The 18,604-nt window shown below is 48.8% G+C and overlaps 1 protein-coding gene across 1 annotated transcript; it reads right to left on the bottom strand.

The window, feature by feature from the left end:
• Positions 1–3,309: 3,309 nt before the first annotated feature.
• LOC105477191 (forkhead box E1) lies at positions 3,310–6,654 on the bottom strand. Its single transcript, XM_011733580.2, has one exon. It carries the CDS (start codon positions 5,838–5,840, stop codon positions 4,719–4,721), a length of 1,122 nt encoding a protein of 373 aa, XP_011731882.2. The 5' UTR covers positions 5,841–6,654; the 3' UTR covers positions 3,310–4,718.
• Positions 6,655–18,604: the final 11,950 nt, after the last annotated feature.

Here is an 18,604-nt window from a genome sequence, read left to right as displayed (position 1 = left end):
AGGCAGGGACCCCTTCCAGTTGGCCATTGTGTCCTGAACAGAAAGCTTAATTTTTCTCCTAAACCCTCAACTACCTCAGACTTGGGGCTGGAGCTGAGGGGTCAGAGGCAAAGTTTGTTCTATACTCAGGCAATTGACTGCTGCTTAGGGAGGGTATAGAGATCGAACCCAAGGTCCCTACAGTGCCTCAGCCTGGAGTCAGGACCTAGCTTCCTGCCCTGGCACTGTCACCCCAGCTTTCAAGATGTTTTCAGATATGCTCTTGTTGAATGTCATTGTCACAGTCACCCATATAGCTGGAAACAGGAGATGAGGTGCAGTCTAAAGGCTAGGATTCCAAGACTCAGAAAGTACCCAAAGGAGGAGATGAAGCACTCCACTCCAGCTCTGTCCCCTTGCCACCCTGCCCTCTCTGCTCTCTGCAGTCAGAGCCATAAGATAGCACTGGAGCGCTAGCTGGGGTTCCGGGCCAGAAACAGGAGGCTTCTTGAAGTTATTCTGGCATCTCTAAGCTCAATAACACATTTTTTTCAAAGTTCTTCCTCTTTGCCCAGGGCATAGGAATCGTCTAAGGGTCTTATAGAAAGGTAGGTTCTGGTCTAGGAGGTCTGGGGTGAGGCCAGAGAACCAGCATTTCTAGCAAGCTCCCAGGGAATGTCCTTGCAACTGACCTCCATCTCTTGTGTAAACCAACAGGGAGGGCTTGCCTCCCTTTGCCCCCAAGCCTTGCTCCTGGCCCTTGCAGAAGTGCGTCTTGCATTCAAGTCACCAAAGTAAGAGGCGTTAGAAAATGTGAAAGGGTAAAAGGGGACCTGCACCCAATTTTATAGATGGGGAAACAGGCCCACCCCGTGCCAGAAGGAACTTGTTCAAGACCTCACAGCAATTTAGTGACAAAGTCAAGACTCAGGCCTCCTGTACAGGGGAAAAGACAAAAGCAAAAACAAACTCCAGAAAAGATACATACTTAAGCGTTAACTGCGCATTCTCTGGGCCAACTATGGGTTCCTTTGGGTCCCCAATCCCACCGGTTTTTTTTTTAATTATTTTTTTTGCTGTTATTTCCCTCCCTCTTTATTTTTCTTACCTGTTATTTCTTTTAAAACAATGAACACGTACTGATTTTGTAATAAGAAAACATTTTAGTAAAAGAAAATTCTCACAAAGTTCTTAGTAAATGAGATTATGTTCATGAATGTGTTTGGTAAACTGTAACTCCAAAGGGCAGCTCCAAGTCATGGGTGTGGAGTTGGGCTCAAACCATACAGAAGTCATTTCGAGGACGTTATCCTGACTCTTCTCGGAGCCCACATCGTCCAGATGAGGAAGGCCACCGCTGCCGCCAACGCCGACTCCCGTGAGCAGCTTCCTGCTCCCCTGTTGTGGCCTCTGCCGTCGGGGCACTTCCCCCAAAGCGCTGGCCGCAAGAATCTTCCCCCTTCAATGGGGGAAGAAGGTTCTCTAATCCATTTTCGAAGTGAACGACCTCGGGCCAAGTCTGCTTTTGTTGCTGGTTCCCTAAGCTTAATTGCAAGCAAAGTTAATTTGAAAGAAAATACATGATACAGCTCTAGGGAGAATTCTAACGAGCCTTGGGCAATTAGGGAAGAACGCGTCTAATTATCCACGGCCCGGGGGCGCCTGCACACGACGCTGGCTGGTGCAGGGCCCGGAGAGGGACAAACGGATTTTTCTGTGTTCATAAAATGAAGAAGAAAAAAATAAAAAAGAAAGGCACCTCCAGTCTCTGAGCCCCTAGATGAGAGACTGGGAGGGGTTTGCAAATTCCTAGGGTTAGAAAGTTTCAAGACACACAGCGGAATGTTCTCAGGATCCCACAGTCACGCGGGTTAAGGGGGCCGCCCGTGACCCCGCTGTGGGTGAGGCCCCTGGCGGGGAGCACTGTCTCCAAGGTACTCCCTCCTCCGCGCGGCGTCCATTCCCAGCCCGCCTGGGCAGTGCGCGAGCTCTAGGTGTCTAGGCGAGAGGCCGAGAAGGGCTGTCGCTCTGTCTTCAATGCCTTGATCCCAACCCTCGCGCGTCTCCGTGTCCCTTGGGGTTCCTGAAGCACACACCCAGGTCCCTCCCCGCAGCGTCCTCTCTCTCCAGGTGCTGACCCTCGCCTTTGGCACAATCTTACCTGTCCCCCAAGTTGACAAGTAGAATGGGGGACGAAAACGCCCGCTCTTTCCCACCCTTTCTCCTTCCCGGGGCTTTATCACGACACTCCAGAAGGCTCTGTTAGAAGGCAGCGCTTATTTAAAGCCTTTCGACCCTGCTGTGCCCTGCGCTTTACAGTTTTCAAAGCACTTTTCACTTCTCCTCTCGTTTAACTTCAGGAAAATTATCTGAGGTAGCAGTCACAAATTCCCATTTCACAAATGAAGACCCGAGAGGAGAAGGGACTGGCTTAAGATTAATGGTGCTGTCAAAGCACTGGACTTGCTAATTAGGAAACAGAGAAAGGCTCAACTGTAGCACTAACTACGTGCAAAAACCAGCCTTCTTCAGCCCCAGTCCCTCGCCTGGGCTCTTCCACAGCCCAGAACAAAACTCCTGGGTGGAGGACTCTTACTTCCCCATGCTTCCCAACCAGGCAAGTCATTCTGACCTCTGCGCCTCGGACAGCCAGCTTGTCTAGCTGCATGGTGGAGAACCCTTGAACTCCATACCTGCAAAGGTTCATAGGAAGAAGAGAGCCGCCCAATACCTGCAATCTTCCAAGGTCACAAGGCTGGGTCTGGAATTTGGGCCCACGGGTGGCAGGGTCAGCACTCAAGTGCTTCCAGGTACCACCACCAAAGCCAGGAAGGGCCAGCACCTAGACCCTCATTGTGCAACACAGTGTTGCTACTGAACACCTAGCAGGTGACTAGTCCAAATTTAGAGAAGCTGTAAGTGTAAAACACACTCCAAATTGTAAAGCCTTCATGTGAAAAAAGAGTAAAACATCTCAATTTTTATCAATTTTTATGTTGATTATATGTTGAAATCATAATTTTTTGCTATGTTGGGTTAAGTATATCATTCAAATTAACCTCACCTGTTTCTTTTTGCTTTATTAATGTGGCTACTAGAAAATTTAAAATTACATATGTGGCTTGCACCATATTTCTAATGGAGATCATTGATTTATACAAATCCCCATTTGGACTGAACCAAGTTCACATGTCTTCATGAACAGGATAGTGCAGTCCCAAAAATAAAAAATAAAAATTACCAATGTTTTTCATACAATCTTCTTTTTCACACCCCGACCCTTCCTTATTAAGTTTATACAGAAAGAGGCTGAGTTTCTCTTGCCAGAACTCACTTGCTCAAACATTTTTATTAAAACAATCCATCTGAACACTCCAGTTTATCTGAAAGCTGTGAATGGAGCCTCTGAAATATTTAATGCTGAAAATTTTTGCTCCAGAATCGAAACTGAAAGATTTCTCAAGGGAAAGGGGGAGAGTTATTGGACTTTCTCTGATTTTAGTGAGTCTGCTACTTAAACAAGATACAAAATGAAGTTAAAATTCCAGTTTCTTTCTAAAGCTCGCTTTACTGACTGCCCCAACTTTTCTCTTTTCTTTTTGCATAGGGAGGCTGCTGAGGTGTAGCAGGGGGTGTTGAGGATGGAAGAGCCCTCACCAGCTACTGAAAGGTGTCACCAGCGGGCTCCCTGAGTCCTCTCATCTCCTTAAACTTTAGTTCACCCATTGGGTCCAGGGCTGCGTGATGACAAGAAACAGTGGACAAATGAACGAATGCATTTCTAGCTGCCTTATAATGGAAAACCAGATTTATGACTGGGCAGTAACAGCTATGAAATTGCCAGCACAACCTGCTCAAAAGTTCAATAAGTTATGATATAATTGCTGCCTGGAGCCAATCCTGGGACTTTAGGTTAGATGCTTGGCCATGAGCTCTTTTCTATTCCCTAGAACAGCGGGTAAGCTTTGGGTGGCTACTCAGAGGCCCTGGGTGGTCCACCATTGCTGCCAAATACACAGGGCAGCATCCAAGATGATGGGGCCCTGAATGACAACCCGGGAGCGGTGGGTAGAGTCCGTAGCCCTCTCGTGTAACAGATGGGGGAGACTGAAGGTTCAAGTGATGGGACTGGAGCGCTGAGACACAGTTCAACTCGGAGCTAGGTCTCCAGTTCTCAGAGACAGGGAAAACTAGCTCAGGTCAACCAGAGCAGAGATTTCTCCCATTTAAAAAAGAAGAAGAAAAGGCTACTTCTTTTGCAAATTTGTCCTCGCTTTAAGAAGAAAGGCGCTGGCTGCCGGAGCCTTTTATTGTAGTAAAGCAGTTAAAAGCACTAGAGGCCGAACCGCGTAAAAAGGCCCGAGTTTCCGGCAGTACATGGAAGGCAGAAACTGATTTCCCACAATTTGGATCCTGGTCTCAGGTGTTGACACTACGCTGCCCTCTGGTTACCGCCAAGGACCCTCTCCGATAGAATGCCAGAAAGCATCCCCTTTGGGGGCTTCGCTCCATCGAGGGTCCCTGTGCCAGTCCAAGGGCTCTGGCTGCCTCGCCCCACCTCCTTCCATTTACAGAGTACACCGGGTGCCTACGCTGTGCGCGGGGAGACCCGAGCCTCTGTGGCCTGCTCAGTCTTTTCCACGTGGGTCCCAATTGAGTCCTCTCTCCATTCCTGTTCTCAGGTTTCGGGGAACGTGTGAACAGCCGACATGTCTTGAGTTTTCGTCCCTACGCTCGGCTCACATGGCAGACACGAACCGATCTATGCCACCGGGATAGGCGGCAGCATGGCGAGCATGGTAGGCACCTGCACTGGCCCCTCCGAGCTGCCCTCCAGGGTTGTAGCACGGCGCCAGCGCTCCGAACTGGCCGGGCGACGTGCGCCCGTAGAAGTCCACCGCGGTTTCCACGCCGCCACTGCTGCCGCCCGCGGGGGGCGAAGCGGGTCCCGCCAGGCGGCCAGCAGCGGCAAAGATCGTACTGCCGGCGCCCTGCGGGTACGCGCCGTCGGGGCCCGCGTAGGCAGCCGCATAGGCCGAGGGGTTGGCCGGCCGGGCTCCGGTGCAGCCGGCGGGCTGGTAGCCGGTGGCGGTAGCAGGGGCGCCGGCGGAGGCGAAGGCGCAAGAGCCGCCGGACCCCGACGGTGCGGGCCCCAGCTCTGGACTGAGCGGCCGCTCAGGAACCAGGCCGAAGACTCGGCAAGGGCCGGGCGACGCCGCGGGGTAGTAGACTGGAGGCGGCGCGGCCAGCGACGGCGGCGCGTAGCCTGCATAGACGGCTCCCGGGTAGGGCGGGCGCGCGGCGGGCACCGCGCCCGGGAAGATGGCGGCGGCGGCGGCGGCGGCGGCGGCTGCTGCGGCGGCGGCCGCCGCGTCGTGCATGTAGGCCGGATAGGTGGAGAGGTCCGAGCGCTTGAAGCGCTTGCGGCGGCGCAGGAAGCTGCCGCTCTCGAACATGTCCTCCGCGTTGGGATCGAGCGCCCAGTAGTTGCCCTTACCCGGGCGACCGGCCTCGCGCGGGATCTTGAGGAAGCAGTCGTTGAGCGTGAGGTTGTGGCGGATGCTGTTCTGCCACTTTTTGGGGTTGTCGCGGTAGAAGGGGAAGCGCTCGGTGATGAACTTGTAGATGCCGCCCAGCGTGAGGCGGCGCTCGGGCGCGTGCGCGATGGCCATGGCTATGAGCGCTATGTAGCTGTAGGGCGGCTTCCCGCGCTGCAGGGGGCGCTTGCGGCGCCGCCCGCCAGCCCCGCGGCCCGCGGCCTCCCCTGGGACCCCGGCCCCTGCCGCCGTCTGGCCGCGCTCTTCCTTCACGGCAGCCAGCACCTCCGGCTGCGGCGGCGGAGGCCCGCTCTCGGCCGTCATGGCGCGGCCGTCCCGCACTCCCGGGCTCTGGATCCCTGCAGCTGTCGGGGGGCGGGGGCGGGCCTAGGGTCCCGGGAACGCACGCTTGGCCCCTCTGCGGAGAGCTCAGGGGATCCTCACAGGCTGGCCCCGAGAGGCGGCCCAGGCTGGCGCGCGCTGGAGGCTCGGCGTCCGTCGTCTGGGGCTGGCGCTGTGCAGACAGAAGCTCGAGAGTGACCCGCTCGCCGACGGCTCAGCCCGCGTGGTGCAGCTCGAGGCGGGCAGCGGCGGTGGCCTCGCGACTGGGACTGGACTCTGGTCGCCGGCTGAAGGGTACCGTGCGCGCTGGTGCCGGGCGGTCGAGGGGTCCGGAAGTGATCCCTGGGTTGGGGTGGCTGCAGCTGGTCTGTGGTGCCGGCTGGTTTTAGGATTACTGCCTACGTTGTGCGCGCAGAAGAGGCTTCGGGCTCAAAGGCCAGAGCCAGGTCAGTTAGTCCAGGCGCCGGGCGATCTGGCGGGGGCCGCCCATGCCCTACCCGCGAGGCCAAGGCGGCGGTCTGCGCTACGAGCAGAGAGGCTAGGCGGGGGCAGCGAGGTCTGGGCGCGGGCCCAGGCGGGGCCACCTGAGGCTGGTCCGCTCCACGGCGTGGGTCTCCAGCCCTGCGGACCGCTGGCGAGGAGCTCTCCTGCACACACCGGGACCGGCTCCTCCCTCCGCCGGCTTCTCCTCCTTAAAGGCGCCAGGAAGCATGGGGCGGCACCGGTTCCCTGCCCGCCCCCCGACTGCCCGCCCCCCGGGGCTCGGGCGCACCTCCCCAGGTAGGAGCAGCTGTGGTGGAGCTCCACAACGTCAGGGCGGGGAGGGCGCTTGGAGATCCCCCGGGTCGGTCCCCTCCGCGCCCTGATCGGGAGACTGAGGCCCCGAGAGTTCAGGAACCCGCTCGGGAGACCTCGGCGCCCGAACTCGGAGTTTTCAGATTTTTCAGGTCTCTGCCAAGGTCTGGTATTCGCGGTGAAAGGACGGGCACATCTCACTTTTTTGTCCTGAGTGGGTGAGAATTGCCCGAGAGGGCGCTTGGTTTTTGTGGGATGGGGAGGGAGAAGTTCCGGGAGACCGGCTCCCAGGGCCTTTCAGGATGGTTTCCAAACCCCAATTGTGACTGCCGCAGCCACTCGGCACTCCAGTCCCCCCATCTTTCGAATGAGTATTCCTAGGCCCGAAAGGGAAGGTGACTTGCCATGGCTCCCCTGCGACTTCTCCGCTTAGTGGAGTCTCCAACCTGCGTCTCTTAGGACTGCGCTTCCCAGCTGTGTGGTAGAGGTAGCCACTTTCCCTTTTTGGGCTCCAGATCCCTCGACTGTACAGGGGTTTGGATATCTCAAGAGTCCTTACGTGGTAGATATTTAGGGTTAGGCCACTCCCCACTCCCAATCATCCGTCTTTGAGAGGCCCAGGATCTGTCTCTATTTGATGGATAGTGGCGCACAGATTAAAGACGACGCAGGATAGGTAACCTCCTCCTCCAATCCCCCTGGGCCAGGGTAGCTCTGAAGACCCCCAGAGACAGCCAAGCAGCCCCTTCCCGCAGCGGGAAGTGAGGGCTGCGCGTGATGGGGAAGTGGGAAGAGAGCTGTGGCCTGGTGGGCGCGTCTCCGGGGAAGGGGCGGGCAGTCGGGACACGTTTACTTCATGGGTGTCCAATTTCTGAGTTCCTTTCCTGCTGTCCCTGAGCCGGGACTTGGTCCTAACCTGAGATCGCTCCCTGGCAATTCACTGGGAGATCCAGGGCATGTCCTTGTCCCTCGCAGGGCCTCAGTGTTCTACTCTGTTAAACATCGGCTGGAGGGCGTGTGCTGATCTCCGAGGCCCCTGCTACCCGTAGGATTCCGGTCTTGGCGCGGGTTCCCATGGCTCCAGTCCGGGCACAGCTTTCTGGGGCAGGGGCTGTGGGTGCAGAGCCGCGCGGAGGGCGCCAGGCGAGCGGGTGGGCGATCCCAAGAGGAGGGTTCTGGCGAGTAACGGTTGGCACACCTTCCAGGGTTTTAGTCGCGTTCTTCGTGGCGGTGAGCTGAGTGCAGGCTTAGCTCGGCCAAGCGTTGGGCAACTGTCTTCGGAAGAGCGAGGCAAAGCCCAGATCCTCGCTCCGTCGACCCGGTGTGTGGAAACGCTCAAAGCGTTTGCTTGACAACCTTCCCCGGCAGAGGGTTGGTCGAACGAAGGGAGAGGGGCTTTCCACTCGCTAAACAAAACTCCTGGTTTCCTTCTTCCCAAGTAATGAAGAAGCAAAAACCCAGATTTCGTCCTGTTTCGTTTTTACAAAGGGGGAAAAACTTGAAATTTTAAAATTTTAACTGGATTCTGTTATAGGCACCTTGTAATACGGGATTTCGTGGCTCTCAGTAACTTTTTCAAGATTCTGAGGTTCAGATACCCAGATTTTAAATTCTGGACCACCGCTGTCCTAACGTGATTCCATAAATCTAGAGAATGCGATCTTGTAATTCTAAGATTCCATGACTGGGAGTCTAACTTGGACTATGCTTATATTCCTTTGACTTAGGCTTCTAGTCAAAGTCTAAAAACCTATGTATTAAGATACTGGGACTAAACCAGGCACCGTGGCGGGAGCCTGTAGTCCCAACTACCCGACGCTAAGGCAGGAAGATCGCTTAAGCCCAGGAGTTCCAGGCTGTAGTGCACAATCGTTGTGTCTGTGAGTAGTCACAGCGCTCCAGACTGTGCAGCAGAGGGAGACCCGGTCTCTTAAAACAAACAAACAAGCAAAAACAAACAAACAAAAAACCGGGGACACTAAGATTTTGTGCCTGAAAATATGATGCCACTCTTGAAGCTGCTACTTCTCTAGTTTTTTATTTTTTCCACTCTAAGTTATATATTATTTAATTTGAATTCCTGTGTAGGAATGTCTGATTGGAAGAATTTGAATCTTGTAAATCCACAACCCTCTCCTTCCTTAATTCTAAAATGTTAGTGCTGGATCCACTATTCTGTAGCTCAGATAATCTGATTCTAATAATTCTTCTAATGTTCATGATTGTGTGCTTTAATGATTAGTCCCATGACTTTATGATCCTCTATTTTTAAGCTGCAACGACTATGGCTAAAAGCCTTCTTATCTCAGGATTTTCTGATCTTCAATGTCTTGTGTCTGTGACCTCATTCTTCTAGAATTCCGATTGTTTTCTCAAACTTTGTCAATATCAAGCTACTCCTATGGCCGAGACCAAATACCTAGCATTATGGGATTAGAATTTCCAAGATCATGATTCTAGATTTTCACAAGGGACCCTTAAATTTCTATTTCATAAATGTTCTGTTCGAATAATGCATTTGAAGATTCTGTGAGTCCACAGTGAGTTCACATTAAATGATTTGGTGAGTACATAGGTCACACGTTTACCCGTTTGGATCAAAACCATACACAGAAATTTCCTTGGGACATTTCCTATCTCTTCCCATTTCTTCCTTCTCAGTTTCTTGAGAAGGAACGTGGTCATGGCCAAGTCTTCACCTCTTCTGTGGCACAGTGCTCCTTAACATTTATGAATCATCTGGAAGTTAGGAAGGGCAGGTTCCAGCCCCTTGAAAATCATTCTCCCAATCCAGCAGGGGTGGGTTGGTGTTGACATGGGCGGGCCAGTGATTTCTGTCTGCTTCCCGCTGGTCTTCAACCCTTCAAGTATTCCCAGCACTCCCGGAGAGGCGTGCCTGCAGCAGGCCATTTTATGTGCATAGGAGGCTGGGGGTGCTATTGGGAATCTGTAGAAGATGTTCTTCTACAACAGCTGCTTTCCCCAGTTTTGAATTGGAGACTGTAAATAAAAACGAGAGGGGTCCAAGGAGTCAAGGAAAATTCCTCCAGATTCCTTGACGGAGATTCTCCTGCATGCAGACCCAGAGGTAACCAGTTCTTCGATTTAAGGAAATCATGGAAATTTGTTTTTTACATAGGTAAGAAGCACCTAGCATTTCTTACCCACCTCCCCGCAAGTCCTCCTACAGAGCCCTCTCCCAACCCAGTCTGCGCAGGCCCGGGACACTCAGTGTTCTCAGAGCAGCGGGGAGCGCAGGAGTCGGCTTGGAGGTCCAGTAGCTTTGCGGCCGCAACGAGAAGGGGAAGCTGGCTCCAGACGGCGCGGACTTGTCTCACTGCACACAGCGAATTGGGGACAGAGTCAAGCCAGACCCTGCTCCCGCTCTAGGTTGGCTGCACGCGCTTTCCCTGTGTTCCGGACCCGAGGACCACGAAGCGCAGGCCACCACCCGCTTCTGATCCGACCCAGGTGGGCGGGAGTTCAGCTGTGGCGGCGGGCATTCCTGGCAAAGCCGTGGCCCGGGGAAGGTGGCGGCCCGCAGGCGCATTTCAGTTAGATTCTGGGACCCTGGGCTCAGGATCGGCCCCCAGGCGACTTCGGGAATCCAGGTTTCTTGGTCTGGTTCCGAAATCTGTGCGCGGCTTTGGAACACTTGGAAACCTGAAATTTGTGGGTGTTCATTTCTGGCGCGAGAGTCCATGGTTTGCAAGACAATCTGAAAAGAGCCAATGATAACTCCCCTTCCCCCTTCAAAAGGGAGATGAGCTAGCCTGGATTCTAGTTCAACCACTAGAGGCACAGGAAGAGGCAGTGACTTTTTCCCCTTCCCCAGGTCAGTCTCCGTAGGGATCCCATCCCGCAGCTCAGTCTGGCCTCCTGAGGAGGGGCAACAGGGTTGATTGCCTCCCCCTACAACCCAACCCGATTGCTTGCTTGGCTGCTAGGCGCCCGAGGCATGAGGTGGGCGGTGGCACGGTGAGGAGGCGGCGCAGGGAGCTGGAAGACACTGGAACCTCGACACGCGAGAGCAGCCAGCCCTCCTCTGGCCTCTTCCTACTCCCCCTCGGGCTTTTCCACCCCCCCAGGCCTGGAGTGCGCGTCTCTCTCGGTTTCGCCGTCAGCCTTTTTGCCTCTGTTATGAATATGCGTGCACGTGTCCTGCCTCTCTAGGCGCATCTCCCGGGAGTCACCATCGCAGCAGCCCATGGGCTGGAAGTGAGGGGGCCAGCTTCACACTCCAGCCAGGTTCCAGTTGCCCATACGAGCCTCTTCTGTCCTGGAGGATGGCACAGAGAGTGGCAAGACAGGACAGAGGGACTTCCACCCAGGAGGACCCTGGAGTGGGTGGGAGTCAGATTGTCAGCCTTTCTGCCCAAGAGCTTCCTCTGCTCAGCAGAGCCTGACCCAGAGTGGAGAGGCACACAGGGTTATGCGGCATCAGCTTTCTCCACATGTCCAAGGCTCTAAACAGTCTGCTCCCAGCAGGCACTCCTGCTGGCCCTGCACAAGCCCTCAATGCTTCCCGTCATCCTCCTGCAAGATCAAGTGCTCTTTCTTGGGCCTGTCATTCAAGGCCCCCTCCCTACACAATGCAGCTCCTTTCCACTCTCCCTTGGTCTTCCCTTTCCCAGCATCTGAGGACATTGCCCCCTACCAAGTCTTCTGTCACAATGTGACCCTCCTGTGAGAGCCTGTTACTCAGTCATCCAGTCTTGGGTCAGTTCCTGTCTCTGCCTCTTCCAAGCTGTGCAACCTTGGGCCAGTCACTTATCCACTCAGCCTCAACCTGTCGATCTATAAAATGGGGATAAATACTAATGTAAGAGAGTTGTGAAAGTTAGTAATAGTAAGTCAGACATACATAACTCTTCCATGAACACACACTGTTTTAACCACTTTGTGCATATTAAATACACTAATGTATCAGGAGACCCAGGGGCTAGTCTCAGACCTGTCACTAGCTGGGCATTGGGAGCACATCCAGGAGAACTGGCAGAGCACTGGATCTGGAAAGCATGGTAATGGAAAGGTAGGCCATCTAGACAGGTGGGCAACTGCAAAGCAGCCCAGAAACAGGGGTCTTGCAGGTGATAAGCAGGCATGAGGGGAGATTCAGACTCAGAGCACCATCCTCTACCCTAGGTTCAGGTACTGGGGAACCCTGGGATGATCCTGGGGTCTAGAAATAAGAAGCTTTGAGGGGCAGTTTGGCTAATTTGGCCTTACTGGGCTGAGGTCTGAGGGTCTCTCAGGAGCAACTTTTCTCCCTCGTGTCTTGGAAACTTAGGGCCTTGCATGTGCATGCAGCCCTGGCCTTTGCCTGGGCAGATGTAGCCCAACTTTTGGTAGGAGGGTCGGGGAAAGATTCAGCACTGAGCTGGAGCCCAGCTTCTATAGGTTCAGGGGCGTTTTCTTCAATCCTGAAGCCATTCGCATGGTCATAATGCCCATCAGCCAGTAGGCTAGGACTCTAGGGAACCCTGGGGCTGGCCAGGAGAGCTGAGCTCGCCCTCCTGATGTGGGTTTGAATGAAATCCAGGAGTATGAAAAGGTGAGGAACGGCTGCTCAGGCCCCTGTAGGGGGCCTCACCTTGGGTGGCTGGTATGTGGCACTCCCTGCCTTCCCTGAGTCCTGGCCAGGCCAAACTGTCCATAGGTGGTGGGACCAAACATACTGCTGGAACAGGGTTCTGGGTCAGTGGACTAACACAGTGGTGAAGCCCTGGATGTGTGTAAGGGTTGCGGGGATGGAAAGAAGTGAAAGGAAAGAGAGGAAAGATCACTTCTGAAATGGCCAGGAGGTGGAGTTGACAAGGCTTGGGAAAGGCTATCAGCTGCCTTGTGGCATTGGTGTTCCAATAGCCCTCTGACCACTCGGGCTCTGCCCTACAAGACTATTTTAGGCAAAGCAGTGGCCCAGCTATGGAAAGAATCATATTAATGCTCTCTGAAAGCCTGCACAGGCTTCTGTTACTTCTGTTTTCAAAGTTTTAACCCTCTCATAGACTTCCTACTATATTCTCATCTCTGGTTTGTGGAGCTGCCTCTGAAAGTTGGGGCATTTGCTGGCCAGAGATGATTGACGTCAGCTTTACCCAGTGGATGAACAAGACTCTCCAAGCACAGGCAAGCAGTTCCACTTGTTCCTCGGGTTCACTTTGTTAATCCACCTTTTAGTACCCCTTCCTTGGGAAGGGGGTTTCTAGAATTTGTCATTTATTAGTATTGAAATAACCTAAAGAGTCAAACAGTGACAGATGATTTCTACCAAGAGAAGAAAAGGGGGCATCCTTTACACCATACCATAAGCCTGTCCAGCATTTTATCAATGACTTAGAGCAAGCTTGTCCAACCTGCGGGCTGCGGTCCTCATGCGGCCCAGGACAACTTTGAATGCTGCCCAACACGAGTTCCTAAACTGTCTTAGAACATTATGAGATTCCTTCCTTCCTTCCTTCCTTCCTTCCTTCCTTCCTTCCTTCCTTCCTTCCTTCCTTCCTTCCTTCCTTCCTTCCTTCCTTCCTTCCTTCCTTCCTTCCTTTCTTTCTTTCTCTCTCTCTCTCTCTTTCTTTCTTTCTTTCTTTCTTTCTTTCTTTCTTTCTTTCTTTCTTTCTTTCTTTCTTTTTTTTAGTTCACCAGCTATTGTTAGTTTTAGTTTATTTTATGTGTGGCCTGAGACAATTATTTTTCTTCCAATGTGGCCTAGGGAAGCCAAAAGACTGGACACTCCTGACTTAGAGGAAGACACAGAGGAAGGCAGGCTGATTCCGCTTGTGGCTGACCACACTGAGGTGCTAATGCTGGGAGCTGACAGACTCAAGGCATGGAATAATCACTGGGTTGGGAGCCTGAGCCAAAACCAACAAGAAGACATTTTCAAAACTGTTATGAAAACATTGTAACGTTACAGGAGACAAATCAGGAAGAAAAAGTCACCCACACGCCAATTACCTATCATTCATCTACTAGAATTTTCTGTTCTGTTTTTCTTCCCTTTGTGTTCTTATGCATAAGTATGCATGTTTACATAAGTGTAACCATAGCATAAGTACAATTCTGTAGTTTTTTACAAAGTGCATTTGCATTATTTTATAAACATAGCTAAATGCGGCTCCTCACTTCTTGTTTTTCATCTGTAATTGTGAATGAAACGGTCTAGTGTTGATTTAACCCTTTCACAGTAGCTAGGCCCTTAGGTAATTTCCAGTATATTTGGTGTAGGTGAAAATACTGTGAATGTATAAAAAGCTTTTTATATTTTTTTGAAATATCTTTAAGACAAATTCCCAAGAACAAGATTTATGGGGCCACAAATTTTTTATGGTTTATATAGTATTACTAAGTTGTCTCCAAGGGTACCTTGTGACTCACTACAATCAAGATAATTAACATATTTATCACCCCTAAAAGTTTCCTCCTGTTGTTTTGTGACCAAATTATCCCCCACTCCCACTACCCATAAGCAATCACTGAACCACTTTATCACTACAGATTAGGTTGCATTTTATAGAATTTTATATAAATGAAATAATGTAGTATACACTCTTGACATTCATCCACGTTGTGGTATTAATAGTCTATTCCTTTATATTGCTAAATAGTATCCATTATATGGGTACACCACAATTTGTTTATCCATTCACTTATTGATGGACATTTGGGTTGTTTCCATTTTTGGCTATTACAAATAAAGCCGCTATGCATATTTGAGTATAAGTCTTTGTGTGGACATATGTTTTCATTTCTCTTGGGTAAATACCTAGGAGAGGAATGTTTGAGTTATATGGTAGTTGTATGTTTGCATTTATTTCTATTTTATTTATTTTTAAATTTTTTTAATAGAGATTATTCCTTTTGAAAGTATGGTTAATTTTTTTCTATTTATTTATTTATTTTTAACTTTTAGTTTCAGTGGTACATGTGAAGGTTTGTTACATATGTGAACTTGTATCATGGGGATTTATTGTACAGATAATTTCATCACCCAGGTATTAAGTCCAGTACTCAATAGCTATCTTTTCTGCCCCTCTTCCTACTCCCACCCTCCACCCTCAAGTAGGCTCCAGTTTCTGTTATTTCCTTCTTTGTGTCCATGAATTCTCATAATTTAGCTCCCACTTATAAGTGAGAATATGCAGTATTTGAATTTCTATTCCTGCATTAGTTTGCTAAGGGTGATAGCCTCTAGCTCCATCCATGTTCCCACAAAAGACGTGATCTCGTTCTTTTTTTTTTTTTTTTAAGACGGAATCTCGCTCTATTGCCAGGCTGGAGTTTAGTGGCGCAATCTTGGCCCACTGCAACCTCCGCCTCCTGGGTTTAAGTGATTCTCCTGCCTCAGCCTCCCGAGTAGCTGGGACTACAGGCGGGCGCCACCATGCCCAGCTAACTTTTTTGTGTTTTTAGTAGAGATGGGGTTTCACTAGGTTGGCCAGGATGGTCTTGATCTCTTGATCTCTTGATCCGCTTGCCTCAGCCTCCCAAAGTGCTGGGATTACAAGTGTGAGCCACTGCACCCAGCTGATCTTGTTCTTTTTTATGGGTGCAGACAGTATGGTTAAACTTTTAAGAAACTGCCAAATACATTTCACAAAGTAGCTGTATTTCTTTTGTTTCCACTACCAGTAGATCAGAATTCTAGTTGCTCTACCTCCTCACCAACATTTGACATTTTCAGTCTTTTAAATTTTACCAATTTTAGGTAGTGTGTAGGTATCTCATTGGTAGCTTTAGTTTGTATTTACCTCATGACTAATAATATATTTGTTATCTATTGCTGTGCAACAAATTACCCCCAAATTGCTGGCTTAAAACAACAAACATTTATTATCTCACAGTTTCTGTGGGTTAGGAATCTGGGTGTGGCTTAGAAGGGCTGGGTGTGTCTAATTCAGAGTCTCTTATAAGGTTGCAGTCAAGTAGAAATCATTCCAAGGCTGATTGGGACTACAGAATCCACTTCCAGTTCACTTACATGATTGCTGGTCGTCCTCAGTTCTTCATCACATGGACCTCTGTAGGCTGCCTGAGCATCCTCAGGCTGGTGATCTAAGAAAGAAAACTAGAGAGAACCCAAATGGAAACCACAATCTTTCTGTAGCTTAATCTCAGAGGTGCTTTCTATCACTTTTATTCATATTTCTATTTGTTAGAAAGGAGTGACTATTTCCAACCTATACTCAAGAGGAAGGGATCACACAGAGTGTGAATACGAGGATTTGGAAATCACTGGGGACCATCTTAGAAGCTGCTTACCACAAACAATGTTGAGCTTCTTTTTATGTGCTTTTTTCCATCTGTAGATCTTCTTTGATGACATGTCTTTGGTGAAATTTTGGCCAATTTTTTTATTGGGTTGTTTGCTGTCTTATTGAGTTGTAAGTATTCTTTATATTCCTTATGCCAGTACTTTGTCAAATATATGTTTTGCAAATATTTTCTTCTAGTCTGTGGGTTGGCTTTTCATTTTTGTCATAGTGCCTTCTGAAGAGCAAGTGCAAATTTTGATGAGATCCAATTTATTGAATTTTTAATTTTATAGTTGGTGCTTTTTGTGTCCTATTTTAAAAATCTTTGCCTAACCCAAAGTTACTAAAATATTCTACATTTTTTTCCTGCACATTTTAGCTCTCATATTTAGTTAATGATCTATTTCAAGTTGTTTTAGATGGCGTAAGAGCTGAGTTCATTTGGTTTTCAACATGGGTACCCATTTATTCCAGAATCATTTCTTGAAAAAATTATCATTTCCCATTGAATTACCTTGGCACTGCCATTGAAAATCAATTGTCTTTAATGTTATTTTTCTCTCTACTTATACTGGATGGTTGATTTTTAAAAAATTAATAAGCCTGTATTAGCATGTATCCAGTATATAGCATTGCTGAATTTGATTTTCTTTATTTTAAAATTTTGATTGTATACATAAAAATCTTCGTATATTCATGTTTGAATATTTCCCTTTGTAATTTTTTCTGTTGATTCAATTAATAGGGAATCATTACTTCTTCATAGTTGGAATAAATATGATACCCTGTTCTTTGATAATTTTTACAAAATTTAAAAACTATTTTTATTTATTTATTTATTTATTTATTTATTTATTTATTTATTTATGAGACAGTCTTGCTCTGTTGCCCAGGCTGGAGTTCAGTGGTACAGTCTTGGCTCACTGCAGCCTCCACCTCCTGGGTTCACGCAATTCTCCTGTCTCAGCCTTTGGAGTAGCTGGGATTATGGACATGTGCCACCACACCCAGCTAATTTTTGTACTTTTAGTAGAGACAGGGTTTTACCATGTTGGCCAGGCTGATCTTGAACTCCTGACCTCAGGTGATCCACCCACCTCAGCCTCCCAAACTGTTGGGAGGCTGGCCAAAAACTATTTTTAAACATAAAAGCAATGTAGTCAGTCACATTATAGAACTTTTGGAAAATGAGATTTTAAAAAGTTATTTAATTTCTCTTACTATAATATAGCTATTATTACCATTTTTGTATTTTTCCTTCTAAACTTTTTATATGCATATTTCCTACAAATGTTTGTGTTCCATGATTTAAAATTATTTAGCTTCTTATTTTATCTGGAACATATCACTCTCATCCTCCCTCCATAGTCAATTAATTCAGAAGTTCTGTCTTTCCTACTTCCCTGAAATTCATTCGATTTGTTTATTTCTATTCATTTTCATTGCCATTATCCTGGTTTAAGCTACAACAATCTCTTGCCTGGTTTGCTATAATGACCTAATGACCCCCTTTTTTTGTTTTTGAGACGGAGTCTCGCTCTGTCGCCCAGGCTGGAGTGCAGTGGACGGATCTCAGCTCACTGCAAGCTCCGCCTCCCGGGTTTACGCCATTCTCCTGCCTCAGCCTCCCGAGTAGCTGGGACTACAGGCGCCCGCCACCTCGCCCGGCTAGTTTTTTTTTCTTTTTTTTAAGCAGAGACAGGGTTTCACCGTGTTAGCCAGGATGGTCTCGATCTCCTGACCTCGTGATCCGCCTGTCTCGGCCTCCCAAAGTGCTGGGATTACAGGCTTGAGCCACCGCGCCCTGCCGCTATAATGACCTTTTAAAAAAATCTAGCTTTATTGAGATATATTTTGCATATAATAAAATTCACTATTTTAAAGTATACTATTTATTGGGTTTTAACACAATCGCAGACTTACACAACCATCACCACTATCTAATTCCAGAAGATTTTCTTTACCCCAAAATAAACCCTATACCTATTAGCAGTCACTCCTCACTCCTCATTTCCTCTTCCTAGCCCCTGGCAACCACTAATCTACTCTATGGATTTGCCTATTCTGGACATTTAATACAATTGGAAATATCCAATATGTGGCCTTTTGTGGCTGACTTTTTTACTTAGCATAATTTTTAAGGTTCATCTATATCATAGCATGTATCACTACTTCATTCCTTTTTATCATTGAATAATATTTCATAATAATATTCCCTTGTGTCTGTATGACATTTTAAAAAATCCATCCTTCAGTTGGTGGACATTTGCATTGTTTCCACTTTTTGGTTATTATGACTAATGTTATGAACATTTGTGTACAGGCTTTTGTATGGACATGTTTCCAGTTTTCTTGGATATATACCTAGGAGTGAGATTGCTGGCTGTTTGACATTTTGAAGAATTACCAGACTGCTTTCCACAGCAACTCCACCATTTTACATCCTTTCCAGTGATTCTAATTTCTTTTTTTTCTTTCAGTTTTTTTATTTTTATTTTTAAAATTTTATTTATTTTTTATTATTATACTTTGAGTTCTAGGGTACATGTGCACAACGTGTAGGTTTGTTACATATGTATACATGTGCCATGTTGGCGTGCTGCACCCATTAACTTGTCATTTACATTAGGTATATCTCCTAATGCTATCCCTCCCCACTCCCCTCACCCCACGACAGGCCCCAGTGTGTGATGTTCCCCT

Source organism: Macaca nemestrina, chromosome 14 (genome assembly GCF_043159975.1).
Source record: "Macaca nemestrina isolate mMacNem1 chromosome 14, mMacNem.hap1, whole genome shotgun sequence".
In the NCBI taxonomy this organism is placed as follows: domain Eukaryota; kingdom Metazoa; phylum Chordata; class Mammalia; order Primates; family Cercopithecidae; genus Macaca; species Macaca nemestrina.
The sequence above is the reverse complement of the archived record's forward strand: the minus strand, read 5'-3'. Positions and strand labels throughout refer to the sequence as shown.

What these genes read in the sequence shown, in the direction of transcription:
- LOC105477191 (XM_011733580.2), bottom strand. Translation starts at nt 5,840, where the DNA reads ATGACGGCCGAGAGCGGGCCTCCGCCGCCGCAGCCGGAGGTGCTGGCT.